The sequence below is a fragment of the Macadamia integrifolia genome, unplaced genomic scaffold (genome assembly GCF_013358625.1).
Source record: "Macadamia integrifolia cultivar HAES 741 unplaced genomic scaffold, SCU_Mint_v3 scaffold1566, whole genome shotgun sequence".
Taxonomy (NCBI): domain Eukaryota; kingdom Viridiplantae; phylum Streptophyta; class Magnoliopsida; order Proteales; family Proteaceae; genus Macadamia; species Macadamia integrifolia.
In genome coordinates, this window is record NW_024868261.1 from 1 (window position 1) to 18,660 (window position 18,660).

Below are 18,660 nucleotides of genomic sequence, written 5' to 3' on the forward strand. Positions count from 1 at the left end.
GGAAAGGAAAAATAGTTTCATGTTCTTCCTTTCGGGAAGGGGGACTTGTTAACCTATTGATTACAACTTTTATCCAAACCTTTGGAAGAGCATAAAAAAAAAAAAAGGCTCGAATCGTACGATCCCTCCGTTGCCCCAGAATGGAAGGAGTGATCTCTTACAATCCCGTTTGAATCAACAAAGACCACATTGCAAGGCTAAATATTCCTAGGTAATTGATAACGAAGTAGTACTATGAGAGAAGGGTGAAAAGTGTTAAGGATTCTACTCCATAAAATCATATGAACATCCCCATAGTGTTTAGAATACAAGAATCATAAAAGAGATAAATCATGGGAGTAGTCCTAAACCAAGATCAATGAATTTTTAAAATCTTAGAACACATAAACATATAGATTTGCCCAATCTATGATAATCAATAGGAGTAGAGGAATACCTGTGTATAAGTTTAGAATCCCCATGAGTATTGATCACGAATCTCAGTCCCATGTGCTTGAAGATTACTCCCATGAAAATGACAATGAAGAACTACGCAAGTGGAGTCCCTCTACTGAGATCTTCTGCAGCCTCTTACTCTAGGATTTCCTCTCTTTCTGTGCACTTACTCTTGTGAGAAGACAGTGTTCCCAAAACCAATAAGGTGTTAAGTAATGGTTGTAGGGACATCGGTATTCTCTTTATAATAGAATCCCTAAAACCCTATTCTAGTCGCACAATGGAAAAAGCTAGGAGTTTCCTAATCAGAGTGGGTCTATAACTATTTGGGCCCAATGGATCAATCGATATTAGTTAAGCCCAGATAAAAATCCTAACAAAAAGAACCCACATCGTGGAGTGAAATGGAACCTGAAACCGTAAGGGAGGAGACCAAGGCTCTGACTACAGCTTAGATAAGAACTTTTGTTAATGTGTTTCGTCCTTTGTATGTAAGGGTTTCTGAAGTACTAGTCTTAGGAACAAAAATGTTTTCTAGCTAAGTATGGTTTTGAGCAATCGCATCTCGTTGGAATATTTGCTCCATGGTGATGAAATTATTAGGTTTGAATAGTTTCCTCTTCCTCTTGTATTGCTGAGAAAGATCTGAATTTCTTGAGTGCAACCTTCTTGAATTAAAGGTTGGTTGTTTCTACTGGCTTGTATGAAATTTGAGCAGGAAGTTGTATTAATTACTTATACCTGAATATTATTGCTGTTGGATTTCTAGTGTCTCTTAGGATTTTTTTTTTTTTTTTTTTTTTTTTTGATATTAGGGACATGATGTAAAGCCAGAATCTGTAGATTTTGCTCATGGTAAAGTGTCTTTAAGGTTGTTGGCCTATTGGGGTTTTATGCTTGTTTGTTTCTCTCTAGCCTTGATGTAAATTTTAGTATTGTTTGCCAACTGTTCAAAGTTAGTTTCATGCTACATTTAGTGCCGATTAAAACTTCAGGGCAGTGTGACATTGTGGCTAAATTAGTTCTCCGTGATTTTACGCATTTTACGCTGTCTTCCTTCTTCTCCCCAAGCATTCGATGTCTTCACATGGAGGAAGGGGAACTGAAAAAATATTTTCTTCCTGTGGATCTAAAATTGTTGGCGATGCATCATTTCTTCCTGATCTAATAGTTTATAGTGGAAAGATTCATATTGTACCGACTCTTAAATTTAGAACAGTTTATCTATTTGGGAGATATTTTTGGTACTTGGTATCTGTGTTTACGGTTTGTTCAATTATCATCAGGGTGGATGGTTTTAGGTGCCGATGGTGATATATCAACCCAGTGGTTTTCATTATATAGGATGTTATATTTTGCCAAACCAAGCAAAAATAAACACATAAAAAATCCATTTTGTTGATCCTCATTTTTTTTTTGTTTGTGCTGGTTTGCTGTATAGCTTCTTATAAGACATGAGTTCCTGTGCATGGATTAGTACTTGTATCGGTTGTATTTTTTTCTTTTGGTTAGGATCCTCCTATTTTTCAAAGGGTGCATTGGTTTGTAAACCCAAATTTTCTTCATTCTGAATTATTCCTGGATCCAAATTTGCTGACTATTTGCTTATCAGTCAGTTTCTATCTATTTTTCTTTTCTTCCTTTAATAGAGGGAGCTCACCATATTTTCCATGAAGTGATTCAGCAGTTTGGGATTTGTTTTTTATTTTTTTTATTTTTTTATTTTTTTATTTTTTTGAAGGAGACTTTTGAGTCCTTTCCACGAAATATTGTTTTTATTTTTTTGTTAGATTTGTATGTTCAATTTGATTCCAATCCTACTGCAACCTCGCCTGAACCAACCAGCATCAACATTGACATGGTTGGGCTTGGGGTTAATGCCTTGTTGATATATTGGTTTTACATTGACTTTTCCCAGCTTGGGGTTGGGCTTGGTTGACAGTTTGATGCAAAACTTGTGGGCTGTTACGGAGAAAATTATAGATGTAGGTGCTCAAAGGTAATTTTCTAAAATTTAGGATAACTGGTGAGCAACAACTATTTTTTTCCTTTGAGAAATTGCAAATTATGTATTCCCAAGTCCCACTTATGCCAGGTGGCTTATTGTTTCTGGTATTATTGTAGATAGCCAGTCTACAGTCACAATATATGTATCATGATAAACATGGAAATGTTTTTGAGATATAAGTTATAAACTTGGATAGTTTGGGGGTGCAGATAAGAAGTAAGATGGCATTTATAATGGAATTCGCTGAGAAACTGGTAAGGAGGCTGATGGAGGACCCCAAAGAGCGGGATCAGAAGTTCAGGAAGCATGTTTATGCAGTTCATGATCGATGCAAAAAGACTAAAGAAATGTGGAGCCTACCCATCCGCCCTTATGGGTTCTGGACATTTGAGCGCCACAATGCACAACTTGCATGGGATGCCCAAATCAGCTAGGTCCCTGGACAGAGGGATCCCTATGATGACCTCCTTCAGCAGACTTATGAGAGCAACGCCCGCAAATGAGCGAGTGGTCTAAATAGTTGTCTACTTTTGTGATTTCTATATATACATGCTTCTTATGTCAACATGGAGAATTATGCTCGTCTTGGTTTACTTTCTTTGTATGCGGCACTACATGTATAGGTACTTTCTTACCAAAAACTATAGGTACTTGGCTAATAGTAGTTTGTGAAATCTTAAATTGTTTCATTGGATTCCTTTCTATGTTCAAGTTGATAAATATTATTTATGCCAACTTTTCTTTTTGGGTAGAAATTTATGACAACTAATTTACGAAAAAAGGGACAATAACTGTGGAATAAAATTGTTGACCGAACCCAGGTGGAAGTTGAGACCACAGACATTTCGTCTCTCCCTATACCGATCCCTATATATATATATATATATATATATGTATCTATGTATTTGCTGAAACTGAATATTCTGGATTTTGTTTGAGTTGAAGATAAGGAGTTGCAAGTGATGCAGATAAGTCACTTAATGAGCTTATTTTATTGGAAATAAGCATTGTGTTGGTTTATATATGTGTTTGGCCTTTGATCCCATGGGTTTTATTTTTGGTAGACCACTTTAATGGGCCTAAAATATGGATGGAAAGTAGAAAAATGAGATTTAATTCATTCGTTTAATTAGAGTCCTATTTTGAGTCTACTTTCTTTGTTATGTCAGTTTTGTAGTTAGTTTAGGTTTCTCAATTAGTTAAGGATTGGGTTAGGCCTTTCCTTTTTGGTGTTTGAATCTGTTTTGAGTATTCCCTATAAGTTTGTAAGGGGCTACAAAATTGGAGACAAATTTATTAATGAATTGTAGCTTTGTACTCCCAAATTCTGAGAAAGAATTCTTCAATAGTTGAGATAGCTGTGGGTGAGAGGCTCAGACTGAGATAGCCATCCCACCTTCCACATCTATCTCATCTCAATCATTATTTTCTTTTTTATTCTTTCATCATCTTTTTCATCCAACAAGAAGTAAGTATTGTTCTTCAAGTTTTTCTTGAATTTCTTCAAGTCTTCTAGAAGGTTGGATGTCACACGTTTTTTTCGGATTAAGCAGTCCAGCCATCCGATCGAACTCAAATTTTGACCAGGCATTCAAGAACCCTAATTTGGAAGTCCATTCAAATCTGGGCTCTTTCTGGTGGTTTGATCTTGAGATATTTTCAAAATACCAATTCTGCCCTTCCCTTCTCAAGGTCGGGAAAAAAATTACTGTATTGTGTTCAAATAGTTACTACTTTTCTTCTGTTTGTTGATTCAACTTAAGTCTTGAAATTTACTAAATATCCTACCTGGGATTGGATCATTCGATCTTACATTACCATGGTTTCCCAAGGAGTATGTGATAAACCTTCAAAGTACGCACATCACATTGAATTGTATTCATTAACCCGCCAATAGATTGCATTAGTAGGCACCTCTCATCCTACTCGAAATTTGAATTTGTGGACAAGTTATAGAATTTAGCCACATATTCTTCTACATGCATACTTCATTGCTTCAATAGTGTGAACATGCATTTGTTGCTTGTAGTCTGTAACTGAGATCTCTTGATCATGGTCTCATTCATCTCGGCCCACATGTTCACCAAACCAATGCCTTGAATAAGGATTATGCTTGTCACATCTCACCCCACATAAGATGCCGGTGATGTGACTAGGACACTCTCCGCCATCCTACAACACTGCCAGGATCTTTGAAGCAATACCTTACTCTCACAATCCATAACAAGAACTATTCTAAATTAGGTGCAATGGAATTGAAAGATATAATAATGGTACAAGTATTGGGGAAAGAGTTAAAGTGATAACTATTTTTGACTAGTTTATCCAAAATCAATTACATGACGTCAATAAAATTATATCAAAAAAATACATCATCCAAAAATACACAAAATGATAATGGGAAGCACAACCCTTAGTCATGGCGCACTGTAGGCACAAACGTCGCATGCACAAATGACATCATACTCGGCCATAGAGGAGGATATGTTACTGCTCATAGGTACCATTGTCCCTACATTGTTATCTAAAAAGGAACATGCACATGGTGTGAGCTTCACTAAGCCCAGTAAAGGATGTGGTTTATGCAAGCAAATACAAATATTTCATGATGTATAAGTGATGCAGTTCATTTTATTATTAACCGCCTAACATATAACTAAGTCTGGTATGCTACTGCAACATATAAGACAATATCCCTGGTCCGAAATTGCCATCAGTCACTTAACGATACAAACCCTACTTGTAGTTATGAGCCTATCGGTCTTGGAATGCACCCTCGGTCACCGGCAAACCCTGATAATCCCATTCCTTATAGACACGGTACTGGAATCATACATTAGTCACACCAAGCAGTTTTCACCTTCGACAATAATCACATTGTACCGCAGAAGTGGCATCCCAGAAAGTCTCATCAAACCTACCACATTGGGTTATCTAAACCCTCACCCCCTGTTGGCAAGGGGTCATAACATAGGGTGATTATTTCTAACAACAATAATATGTCTTTCATAATGATACAATTAATATGGCAAATGCGGTATCAAAATCACCATCGGCTACACTGCATCCAATTTTCAAGCCTAGCTCTAGCATACATGTAGTTAGTATAGCGTATACGGTACTAGAATTATACATCGGCCATATTGCAACCCATTTCCAAGCCTAGCTCTAATGCACACTCAATGCATTATAATGCAACAAAGTGGCGGTCATGGTTTCGGAATTCCCATTAGCCACACGCATCCATATACAATCACATTTACATTAACAGTTTCATATATAAACATTTGATACAGTTTAAATAACGCATTCATGGGATTGTAATAGAAAAAAACACATGTATGATATGGCATTTTATAGTTCTATAAATTTAGAACACTCCAAAAGAAATCAGACCACCACTCACCTCGTCTACTGGCTTGGTGAAGAAATTCCCAAGAATGCCCTGAAAATGCCCCGCTAGGCCTCACCGGAAAGTTATTGTCTCTATCCTAATTACAAGTGTAATTGGTGTTAAAAAGTGTCTTAAAGAGTCCCCTAGAAGGTCCCTTCAAAATCCCCAAAACTACCCTAAGGATAGTTCAGTAGGTCCAGCGGCAGATGTCACCAAATCTACCGGTGACATAAACAGAGAGAAAAATCCAATTTTACATCTTAGACATTCCACCGGAAGATCAAACATCTACTAGTATGGATTTACGGTGATATAAACAGACGGCTGAAATTTATCAGACCATCCATCGGTAGATGGGCACCGGTTGATAGCTGATCTACTGGTGATAGCCTCGAAAGTACTATTCTCTATAGGGCTGAACCACCTCAGGTCTGGTGGTCGTCTTTGGTTCTGTGGGGGGGGGGGAGGTGGTTGTAGAGTGTCTTCCCACCTTACATTTAAGTCTGGGTGATTGTGTTTTCACTAGGCCAATAAGGAGCTATGTCGATTCTTCGACTGAAACACTAAACCCACTTTGAGCTAAAAATCTTCTTGGAGCTTGGGAAACACTTTTGGAGCTCGGGAAGGGTATGGGGGAGTACAATGCATACTACCTCGGATAGCTAGGGTCCTCGGGACTGAGGTGTACCCCTCCAACCCTGCAGAACCCCAAAATTGAACTTACTCAAACCCAAAATGGAGAGGAAAAACGGGAAAAGAAGAGCTCCCTTACCTTTGGAAGTACTGGCAACAATCGGGGGCTGGCCGATCCTCTCTTGTCCCTTCTCATTTTTCTCCTTCTTTTTCCCCCTCTCCCACGTATTTAGGGCTTGTGAAATGAGCTCACAAGCAAGGATTAAAGTATCGATATCGATCGTTGTATCAGTTGGTCAAAATTAAGATACGTATCGGAGGATATCGCATCGCATTGGAGATATGCTAAGATACGCTAAAGATATACATAAATGGATAGGGAACACATTTTTATTCACTTTTTGCATAAAAAACAGTTAAAAAAGTTATATATAACATGTAGAATGCATAAATACTAAAATAGAGGGTATCGTATTGATAAACAAGTATATTGAGTTGAAAATATTCAAAATGATGAGGTTTCTTACAGTTTTTTCTTCTCTCATTGCCATTGCCACTGTGATGAGTGCTATGAAGAGTGTCGTGATGGCTTAAATCCTTGGCTAGGACCTTCTTCTTCAATAAGAGCAACTAAGATGATGTTCTGCGCTTGTCGAAAATAGGCACAATATTTATCCCAGTCGAAAATTTATGGTAGTGGGTCTCCCATTCATTGTAGAATCTTCTGTATTGCTCAGGAGTGGTCACTGTTGGTCCTGCATGAGTGCCATATCCATAGCCTGAAGAAGCATCTGAAGATACATGGTGTCCATGTCCGGATGAGGAACCAATGTGATCTAAACTTCTGTACTACTCTGGATTGGCAAATGATTGTCCTTCATAAGTCCCATATCCATAGCCTAAAGATACATTCGAAGATACATGGTGTCCATGCCCAGATGACGAACCAGCATAATTTGAACTAATGCTCATTGATTCCATGCTACTCATCAACGCATCAGTAGCACTTGGATTGTGAGATCGCCTACCCCTCCGACTATAAGACTTTGGTTGTATGTTAGCACCATGATGACTATCTTGTGTTGCATATGTAATGCAACCTCCTCTGTGAAATGTACCAGTACATAAGTTTGGCCACCACCCCTACCACCACCAGTACCACCACCACCACCACCACCACCACCACCACCATCACCATCACCATCACCATCACATCACCATCACATCACCATCACCACCACCACCACCACCACCATCGTCATCATCATCATCATCATCATCATCATCATCGTCATCGTCATCGTCATCGTCATCGTCATCGTCATCGTCGTCATCATCATCATCATCATCATCATCATCATCATCATCATCATCATCATCATCATCATCATCACCATCATCGGCACCATCCTTGTTTTGATCATCATCATCACTATCTGGTTGAGTTACAGTATATGTAGCACCTAATCTCTTCCTCCTGATATTGCCATCATCAGAGCTATCATCATCCTCTTGCATAGCTGATGGTGTTTGGGTTTCGTCATCATCAATATTTTTAAAATCTTAATTTATATCTCTAATGAGGTCCTCTATAATGGGATCAGGTGTGGTTTCTCGTCAATCTTCAGATTATTTGTCCATCACTAAAACCTTTTTAGTGTCCTCAATCCATCCCCTAACTGGATCTTCCTCGTCAAGTATGTGGGTGATGTCAATTGGGTTGACATCAATATCATCCCCTGATTTCTCAAATTCTAAATATTTCATTTTTAATTTCATGTTGTAGTGCACATATACTAGCTTCTCCAGCTTTTCCAGATTCTCATAAATCAGACGATTCTGAGGTTTGATGTGTATCAATCTGGACGTACTCCAGTTACGTTCGCAGCCACTTGAGGTTGTGGTGCATGATAATATTTTCATTGCGATTGGCCTCAAGTTTGGAGCACTCCATCCATAGTTCAGCCAGTAATCAATTGTACAAAGATAATTGCAATATTAGGAGTTTGAAATAAATTTGAAATATAAGGATATTAACATATTAATACGCCACTCAATGTATTAAATATTAATGAATATGTAAGATTAGTAGATTGCTAACTTTTCCAACAGTGTCTTTGGCTGAATCAATATTAGGAGCTAACTTGTTGATAAACATCCTTCAAAGATTTCATCAAATCTTTCCTAAACCTTAAATTGTTTGTATAGTGAAGATCCGGATTCAAATAATAGGCTGCACATGGTTACATATTATTTGTTGTTAACATTTAAGTATATTAAATTACTAATGAAGTCACTTATAAATTTAATTGAGAAATTACCCGCCCGATGAAGGTCTTGAACAAAATTAGTTTTCCATCAATGATTTATAATCTTAAAAAATACCTTGAATGACTTTGGGTTCTCTTCTTCTGTCTTTTATTTGACAACTTCCATACTATATTTTCTATGGTCTATGCCTTATCACTATCAACTACTTTAAGTATCACAAATTATGGTTGCATAATCTTTGTTAGTCAGTATACCATTTCCCAAAACTTTGTTGAGGTGATTAGGTCTTGAACAGCTTTTCCAATTTCAGTGGTTGCATATATACTAGTGAACCACTCATTAGAGGTGAATGACTAAAACAACACTTCCTTCTGTTTTTTAAGACTATCAAGTGCAATATAATTTGTTACAAACCTTATTACTTCGGGCCTCACCAAGTCACCTTTTGTGTATTTTTTCATCAATGCGAACATTCAGCTATGATTGCAGATGAAATTGATGATCATCTTGGCATTAGAAACCAATGTGTGTACTTTTTTCATCTCATCAATGTCCTTAAACATCAAATCAATGCAATGGGTTGCACATGGTGTCCAATATGGGGTGGGAGACTTCACCATAAGTAATATATCAACCTTTTTAAAATTAACGGCATTATCAGTCACAATCTGGACAACATTATCTGGCCCAACGTCCTGAACAACGTCATCCATTAATTTAAACAAATTCAGTGAGTCCTTGATATCTGAGGATGTGCTGAAAGACTCATAGAATATTGTTTTCCTATCATAATAGATGAGAAAATTGATGATGGACATCCTCATCATTCCACTCCACCCATCACACATGATGGTCACTCCATAGTCAGGCCAATTGTATTTAAATTCTTCAATGTATTCATCCACCTCTTTCACAATAGCATTTAAGTATAGCCCAAAAATTTCATGAGGTGTGGGTGGCTTCACATTTTTCCCACATGCCTGAATCTCCTTGACCATAACCTTGAAGTATGGATCTTTAGCTTTGTGAGGTGGAATCATAGAACTGTAGAACCACCTAGAGATTGCTTTCCTAATTTTTTTACTCAATGTCTTTGGTTGCAAAGCCTCTTCAATCCTTTGTTGCCCTTCATCATGATGTTTGTATGGTGCATCTCTCATATCTCTAATTTTTGGGCTCTTTTTCCCCTGGAGGCGAATTTGTCAAATATGCCCTTCATAATGCCTGCAATATCTACACTTGGATAACTTCCAGAGCCAGAACCTTGTCTATAAATCATGGGGCCACCATGCCTAGGTCCTATAGATTGACTTCTTCTTAGCTGTTCTGCTATCCATTGTTTTTCTTTTGCTTCCTCCCTTGAAATATGCTTCACTCGTGCAAGTTGTTGATCTTCATCCTCTGCCTCCATATAGGATCTTTCATAATCCTCATGATCCCTTAGATTCTCAACCAATCTATCCTCATTTTCAACATTTTTTTTTTTTTTTTTTTTGCTTTATCTCCACCTCCCCTTTAGTGCTTCCTCATTGCTTTTCTTACTTCGTCTGGGCACTTTGTACATTTGGAAACATTAGAAAATCCTCCTGCCAAATGTTGTTTGTCTGCTAATTCCACCTCCTAGGTGGATAACATCATAGTAGTTGCATTTTGTTTACAACCTATTGTCTTGTACTTTCTTGATTGTAGCCCATCCAATATCCCTAGACCGTTCTTTAGGCACCATCTTCCTACTAAGATACATAATGAAACTTAATATGTATATTTATTGATTTAGTATTTAGTAAATAATAGAATTTTTTAAGAAACTAAAATGAAATGCATTCAAAGAAAAAAAGACTTTTTTATATTTTTTCTAATTTACATAAACTTGAAATACTTCTAGTATTTTTCTTAATTTTTAATTAATTTTTGAAATGAAAAAAAAATACAAACATTTTAGAAAAATTAATATTTTTATAAAATTTGTAGATTAATTGTTTTTAAAGAACATATAAAAAATCCACATATTGTGGACCAATAAATTTGAGTAGATCTTAGAAATAAAATAAAAAAATTAAAACCCTCACTTTTTTAGGAAAAAGTGTGTGTTTCATTTCAAATCATGTATTTAGTGATTATTAGTTATAACATTATTTTTAAGAGTTGAATGAATTAAATTTTAAAAAATAATAATAATTTTTTACATTTTTCTTGCTTTTTAATTAATTTCAGAATAAAAAAATTTAAAAATAAAAAATTTTGGGAAAAATCAAAATTTTCCATATAAGTTGTAGAATACTTGTTTTTACATAACATCTAAAAAATATAAACATTTTTAACCATTGAGCATGAGTAGATCGAAGAAATTTGAAAAAAAATTGAAACTCTCATTTTCTTTTGAAAAAAGTGTTTGAATCCTTATAAATCCTGTGATTTCATGTACTAATGATGCATAAAATGTGATTCTAAGTATGATGAACCTTAGATTTGTAAAAAAACTTAATAATTTTAGCCTAAAGTTGAAAAAAGTGTGTAAATGTACAAGAACTTATTATTCAAGAGATGGTTCTTCAAGAACAAGGACTTTTTTCCTTGCTTGCAAGATGCAAATCCACAATATTTCCTTCAATCCTTCAATTGGAGTCTCCAATGCTTTGAATCAAGGGGAAAAGAAGAGAGATGGAGAAATGAGTTGGGAAGAGAGGTTGAAGCGGTTTGTTTCAAACGATTGCTGAAACAAAACAAAAAAAATAGCCATTTCACTTAAGAACCAATATCATATGGTATCGGTATGTATCGGTACGATACGGTACCGATATGTATTGATACTCACCGATACTAAAAGGAATTTATTTGTTTGTTCAAAAGTTCGTATCGATAGTATCATACGTATTGGTACCGATACGATATGGTACTATACGATACATCTAACTTATCCAAAAATTCCCTATAACGTATCGGTAAGTATCGTACCAATGATGGTCGATACCGATTCGCATCGGCCGATATGGTATGATACGTACTGATATTTAAAACTCTGCTCACAAGCTTGTCTCTTTCTATTTATAGGTAAGGCTCACTAAGGTTTGTTTGCTTGTGCAGTGAGTTTTGCATAAATTACTTAACCCTTTTGTTCTAATTAAAAACTTATATTAAGATGCGCGAATAGTGTTAAAGATCACCTAAATGAAAATAAAGTTATGAACATCAAGATAAAAGATTATTTTACTACACTTTTGTTTTTTAACAATGTTTTATCATGATAAGATTTATAGAATTTTCAGATTTGGGAAAAACCCAGAATTTGAAAGTTGAAAATCACCCCTATAACCAAAAATCCAGTTTTTGTTCTTGAGTTGGGGGGGTTGACTTTATATCCTTTTGGAATTTGATTTTAAACTAATTTTATTGGATTCAAACTGGGGTTGTTTGCTTATTTATGAATAATATCTTAAGTAAATGAAATAGCATTTCATATCTTAAGTATATTAAAGAAAATTTGTTATTTCATTTATTAAACAATATTTGGCATTAATAAATGCTAGATTAGCCAGAACAAGTGTCAGGCTGGCCAGGTGATGTAGATAGGGCTGCCAAGAGGAGAGCACAAGCTGACCAATTCTTGTTTCAATTCTGTCCGATATCTTGTCCTAGTTTGATCCCATCGAGTCAACCCAGATTTGGGCAAATCTGGTTTCGTTCTTGGTCCATCAATCCAGCACAGTAGGGCAGAGTATTTTCTCTTGGATGGAGTAGCATCTTTCTCTTCTAGTTTTTTTCTTGTGAAGATCTTCTAGAAGGCCAGCCAGTTGTCCCCTCAAATTGGAAGGAAGAAGGTTCAAGAAGAAACCTCCTACAGCCCATCGATTTCAGCAAGAGTAGCTTTAGGATTTGTTTCCTTTTTGGTTTTGTCTTGGTTGACAAGTTAGTTTTATTTGTTGGGAAATATTAAACTAGTAGTAGCTTCTATTTTATATTTTCTTGGTTGTTAAGCTGTTGGGTTTTAGGAAAGATTAGTATTTAAATCTTAGTTTCTATTTTTTAGAAGTTGTTTACCTAGTTTAGGAGTTTCTTATTTGTAATTCAATCTGAGAGCCTATATGAGAGGCATGGATCGATTGTAATGCTGTAAACCAAGGAATGAATGAAAAGTTATTTTGTGAGAAACGCTTACTCCTAAAACCTGAGATAAGTTTGTTTCATCAACTGGGATAGTTGAGGGTAAGAGACCTAGGCTGAGATAGCCATTTCCCTACTGATGCAGATGCCTTGGCTTGGCTGGATCGAGTCGACCCTCTATGGAGGCCTAAGCCAAGACATAACCAACCCAAGCCGGGTTATTTCCCCACTGATGCAGATGCCTTGGCTTGGCTGGATCGAGTTGACCGACTATGGAGGCCTAAGCCAAGACGCAACCCACCCAAGCCAAGTTGTTGGACTAGAAAGGGTTGGTAGTTGATAATTAGGGAAGTAATCTTAGTAAAATATGATTCTCTTTGTTTTAGAAGTAGTTTATTTTGGAATTAGTTAATTTCTATTTTTAGAGTAGCTTCCTTTCAAGTAGTTTCTATTAATTGTTTTGATTTCTTTTATATTAGACATGTAGTCGATGGAGCAGCAGCTTAGATTTATAGTATGAAGTTTGAGTGGAACAAATTTTGACAGCCTGTGGCTTTGGAGTGTTGCTATCCCTAGAGTCTTTTCTACTTGCGACTCTTCTTCTTCTTCTTCTTCTTCTTCTCCTTCTTATCATTCTCTCTTGTGCTGGTCAAACCTCTGTTTCTGGGCGAAGTTGCAGCACCAAACAAGTGGATAGATCTCCCTCACCTTTGATCTGCTGGAACTGAAACTTCGTGGGAAGGTTGGTCTTCCCTAAGAGACCCAAACCCTAGTTTCATAAATCCCACTCATCAAAGGATAGAACTTCAGTTGCAGGTCTGAACATAACCTCACCGTAGGGCTCAGTTTCAGACTTCTAGAACCTTTGGTTTGCTTGTTGTCTAAGGAGATTATGTGATGCTTTTAGTAGGGCTGTAAGTTACGACCCATCACCCCAAATTTCAGATCGATCTGTGCTCTTACGAGGGAGTTCTTCCTCCTTTGAATCCAATGGTCTCTACCTGGTGTCTGGTTCTGATGCAAGGTTGAAGAAGAATCGTGAGTTTGCTGTTTATTTCTCTTTTATTCTGACATCCTGTTATACCCTTCTCTTTGCCTCTAATGCTCTCATATCCCATATTACTGTTTTGCTTCCTAGTTTATTATCCCAACCAAATAATTACTAATTCCCTTTAGGTCTCATCTCCCAAGTAGCTCCAGTTATTTACAATGCTGCCACTCTATTTATAACTTCAGTTTATTTACAATACTGTCATTGCATCTTGATTATTGAGTTCTCTCATTTGGGTGGGCCCATAAGCAAACCGAACAGGTATTTTTTGAACCCCAGTTCCACATCACGTACCCCCCTTCTTCTACAGCCTTTTCTCACCCTCTACTCGTATTTATTTTTCCTGTTTTACCTTTGGTTAGTGAGTGATTTGAGTGCAAGATTGGAGTACTTTGATACCTTGAAGACTAGCTAGCTACAACAGAGATTAAGATCTGCCTCAGAGTTCGATCCCTGCAACCTTGCAAGTCTCTTTTTTCTTGATCGACTACTAGATCTCCCAGATCTGTAGTCCACTGAACCAGGCCTTTTGAGGACTTAATCTACCCCATACAAGGAGCACTCGACCAGGCTTGATGAGCCTTTGGAGGCCTGTTGAAGCTACTGCAGACATTCTTCCAAAGTTTCCTAATCTGGTCCCAGATCAAGAATGTACAGACCTCCCTATCCTGCAGTCCAAATCCAAAGCCCTTTTGTGGGGATAGAGAGCACCCAAGGGGACTCCTTTGGCCAGAGTTCCAGCCTCATCTGGGCTTCTTCAGCCAGCCATACGTATTCTCCTTCCAGCCCAGAAAACCCTAAATCCACCGGGGTTTCTTCCTGCTGTGTTGCGGCATCAATACTAGCCTATTGTGGACCAACTTTGAAGGATCTCTTGGCCCATACCTAAGCTACACTCAATCAGGTTTTCTGGCCCATTAGGCCCTTATTTTGTGAGTTCTCTAAATTCTCTCAATTTATTCCAGATTTACAGTTTTGTGTGGCTAATCTTGGAACTTAAGTCTGAACCTATAATCTGAGATTGGAATGGAGTTGTTTTGTTAGAGCACAATAACATTCAAATTGGTAATTTTCTACCGGTCTAATTAACTACCAAAAAATAAAAGATTACTTATCTTCCGTAATGAAATAAATTACAAATAATTAAATATCCTATTGCATTCAAAAATCTAATTGAGCCCGGTATGTCTCAGTCCAAATTTCCAGAAGGGTCAGCCAGGTTCAGCCACGATTCTGCATCATGGGAACAAAATCCAAAAAGGTCTGGTTGATTGGGTTTCATATCAAGGAGACCTGATGAATTTTTATTTGTACTCAAAATAGGAAACTTTTGTTGAGATCTTCAAGAACTTAAATGACAAAGCCTCAACAGGGACTCAAGTCCTGATAATTGGACTGGATGTTTGATGATTGGATTGGACCCACTAGACAATCCATCATCATCTTCGTGGTCTATTGTGATGGTGAGACTGTAATTCTGAAATCGGTGGATGCATCCTTATGTCTACAAGTTGCTGAAGGCGGTTGTTGTTGAGGTGGGAGAGGATAATGTTGTACATGTGGTGATAGAAAACGGCATCAACTTCGAGAAGGCTAGAGAATACCTTTTATTTTGGACTCTCTATGTGTAGCGGTGGCCCTCTATATCGGTGGCCCTATGCTAAGAGACATGGGAAAGAAGTTCATGGTACAAAAGGTGGTTGAAAGGGCAAGAAAGTGATCACCTTTGTGTACAACCATGGGCATGTTCTACAATTATTGAGGAGCAAGTGGTGGGGATTTCGTGAGACCCGGCATCACTTGATTCGCTGCAAATTACATCGTTGTGATTGGCTTTAAAACAAAAATGGCCTGGCTGATGTCGATGTTTGCTTCAGAGGAGTGATTTAGATGTAGGGAATTGGGTTTTCCAGTAGGTAGAGCATCCCGCTCGATCATTTCCAATGAGCTTTTTTGGCATGACTTGAAGGCCGTTGATGTAGATAGGGCTGTCAAGGCCTATGTAGGCCTTGGAAGATCCCCATGCTGGGCCCATTCAAAGGAGGAGAATATCCAGCCAGACCAGCTAGCCTTTAGGCTGATCGAACCAGTCCAGCTGGCTCCAGATTTTGTCCAGTTCTGGCCCATAACCCAAGGGCCATCGAACCAGCACCCCCATGGCTTTTTTACTTCAGTTTTTAGTTCTAGCTTGGAGCCTTCCAGAAGCTTGCCTTGCTGCCCATCTATCCAGCCAGCTGCAGCATCCACAGTTACTAATTTTATCTCCTGCGAGCTGTCACACTGCTGGCCTCTACATTTTGTGTTTTGAACAGTCCTGTGTTATGTGTCGAAGGACAAGTCTCCGGGTGGGGTTAGTCTTCTCTTATTTTAGCCCTGTTTTTCAGGTTTGGTAAATCTGTTTGTTGATCAGATCTGAACTTGGTTTTATGAGTTTGGTTTGGAGTGCTTAATCAACTGGGGTTGTTTACCTAGTATAAACCGTGGTTCAAGATCTCGGTGAGATCCCAATATCTCTTTTTTTCAAAAATGCAAGACAAGATGAATGGCGAGATACAATTTGTACAAGAACTCGACCGAGATCTTGGCAAGATCTCATCAGATCTCGCTAGATCTCGCCAAATCTTGCCTCTCTCTTCTTTATGAAGAAAAAAAACCGAGCAAGGATTTTTGTGCTTTTGCTTGACGATCTCGAGTCCTACACTCATTGAAGCTTAAAGAGTAGAGAATATTACCTCTTCATCCACATTTGGAGTTACTTTTCTTATATATGATGCCTTTTAAATTCTTATAATTATGTTGTGTCATGTGTAGATTGTGAAATAGAACATACTAGCCTAAGGTCCGAAGAGTCGGAGACTACTTAGATAGGATACAAAGCCAAAGTATAATTTTAGGTTTGATTTTAAAAAACTGATGTTTCCATTGTGTTTAGAAGGCCTAAAATAGGGTAATACCAACTTTCAAGGGGCTACAATGACCATATAGTCACCGAGACCAACCACCGAATCGATCGCAAAAAACTGCATGATCTCGGCAAGATGTCTCTCTTTTGGATTAGCGAGATGGGGGGCGAGAGTGAGATCTTAAACCTTGGTGTAAACCACAACCTTACATCTGTCGTTATGCTATTGTAGCCAGTCGTAAAGGTGTGGACATTGTTGTCAAGGCATTCAGGTGCCTTGGCCTTCCAATCACCGATGCCTTGGGTTGCCTAGACATCGTGACAACTATGCTTAGATGCGTCTCCACCACCTTGGGTTGCCTTGACAACTATGATACAGAATATAAATGCAAACATGGAAAAAGTTTATAATCTAGAGCAGAAAATTCAGAAACCCGCCAAAGATCAAGATGAGTGGTTTGTCCTAACAGTAAAACAGACCTGCAGGATTTGAAAATTTTCTGACAACAGAATGTCAAGTTTCAAAGAAGCCTTAGTACTACTGGGAGAACAAGTAGAACTAGACTGTGGGTATCGACTAGAATTCTTAAGAAGCAGTAGCTAATCAATTGTGAAAAGTGGTAATAATTAACTTTGATAATAAAACTCAATAGGAGCTAATTAATTGTGAAAAGTGGTAATGATTAACTTTGATAATAAACGGAAGACTAGCGTGTGTGTGTGTGTGTGTGTGTGTGTGTGTTCATTGAACGTCCCAACTAGGATAGTCTAGGAACTCACCCTCTCACCCCTTTCTAGACTTTGAATCAATACCATTAATCTTCATTCAGTCATTCTTTGCTTCCCTATGAAACATCATTAGTACCACTACCTAATATTCTAACCTTCATTACACCCTTCATTGACAACTATAATTGCTGCCACTTATGAGAAACCCTTATTCTTATTTTTCTTATTTTGGGCCATGAGTAACGGACCTAATTATTAAAATTAATTAATTTTACCTTGAGGCCGGTGTAGGCCATTTCTTCTGTGCAACTGAAAGTGTGGGTAATCAGTCATCTACCTCAGGGCCTGGGGTGGGGAGGCTTTGGTTAGCTCGTTACTGATGAGACCTTTAAGGACATTCATTGGTTCAAAGAACAGAATAACTCATGTCCCAGATTTGAGCCAAAATAGTGCAGCAACTAGGGAGATGTGAAGAACTTAAACAGAAAATAGAGTAAAAACAGGGGTTTCTCTGGGAGTGCAAACTAGAATATACTGACCTTTCGTATGAAGTAAAGAGTAAAATAGAAAAGGGATTACACAGGTTGGGAGTCCGCCTGAGCCTTCGCTTGAAATCCATGCATCTTGGGAATCGACTCAAGTTGCACTGAATACACAGCAGAAACTTCAGAAAACTGAAGGAATGAATTCATCACATCGTGATGAGACCTAAGGCCTTTGCACTTAATTACAGAATTTGTAAAATCAAATCAGGAATGGGTAAGGACTGACTAGACTCAATTCCTTAAACAAAACAGGATCCGGAAATGAAACAGCTATCAACCAATTAACCTGGTCGTCCTAATCCACCTATTACTCTTACCCAATAATAAATAAGCAGGACTGGAATTACTTAATCCTAATCCAGCCTTGAATAATACGTAGATTAATTACAGACAGAAATTAAATTTTGGACAAAAGAACCCCACGACAAGCATAATGTGTGTTTGAACTTGTCCATTTTCAGTTGTTAGCAATAATGTGTGTGTGCACTGGCGAGTTAATCATTTGACTTCTGAAATTCTGATTGGTTGGGTTCTTTTCCTTCGTTATTGCAGGAATACTAAATAGCATTTGCAGAATAACTCTCTCTGGAA

The 18,660-nt window shown here is 37.6% G+C and overlaps 1 protein-coding gene across 1 annotated transcript; it reads left to right on the top strand.

Moving 5' to 3' along the window:
* Positions 1-2,664: 2,664 nt before the first annotated feature.
* Positions 2,665-7,740, top strand: LOC122064231 (the record flags this gene model as incomplete). Its single annotated transcript, XM_042627946.1, is given in 2 exon segments — positions 2,665-2,926; positions 7,718-7,740. Coding segments are annotated over 2 exon segments (285 nt in total), but the record flags the coding sequence as incomplete, so codon positions are not given.
* Between the last annotated feature and the right edge of the window lie 10,920 nt (positions 7,741-18,660).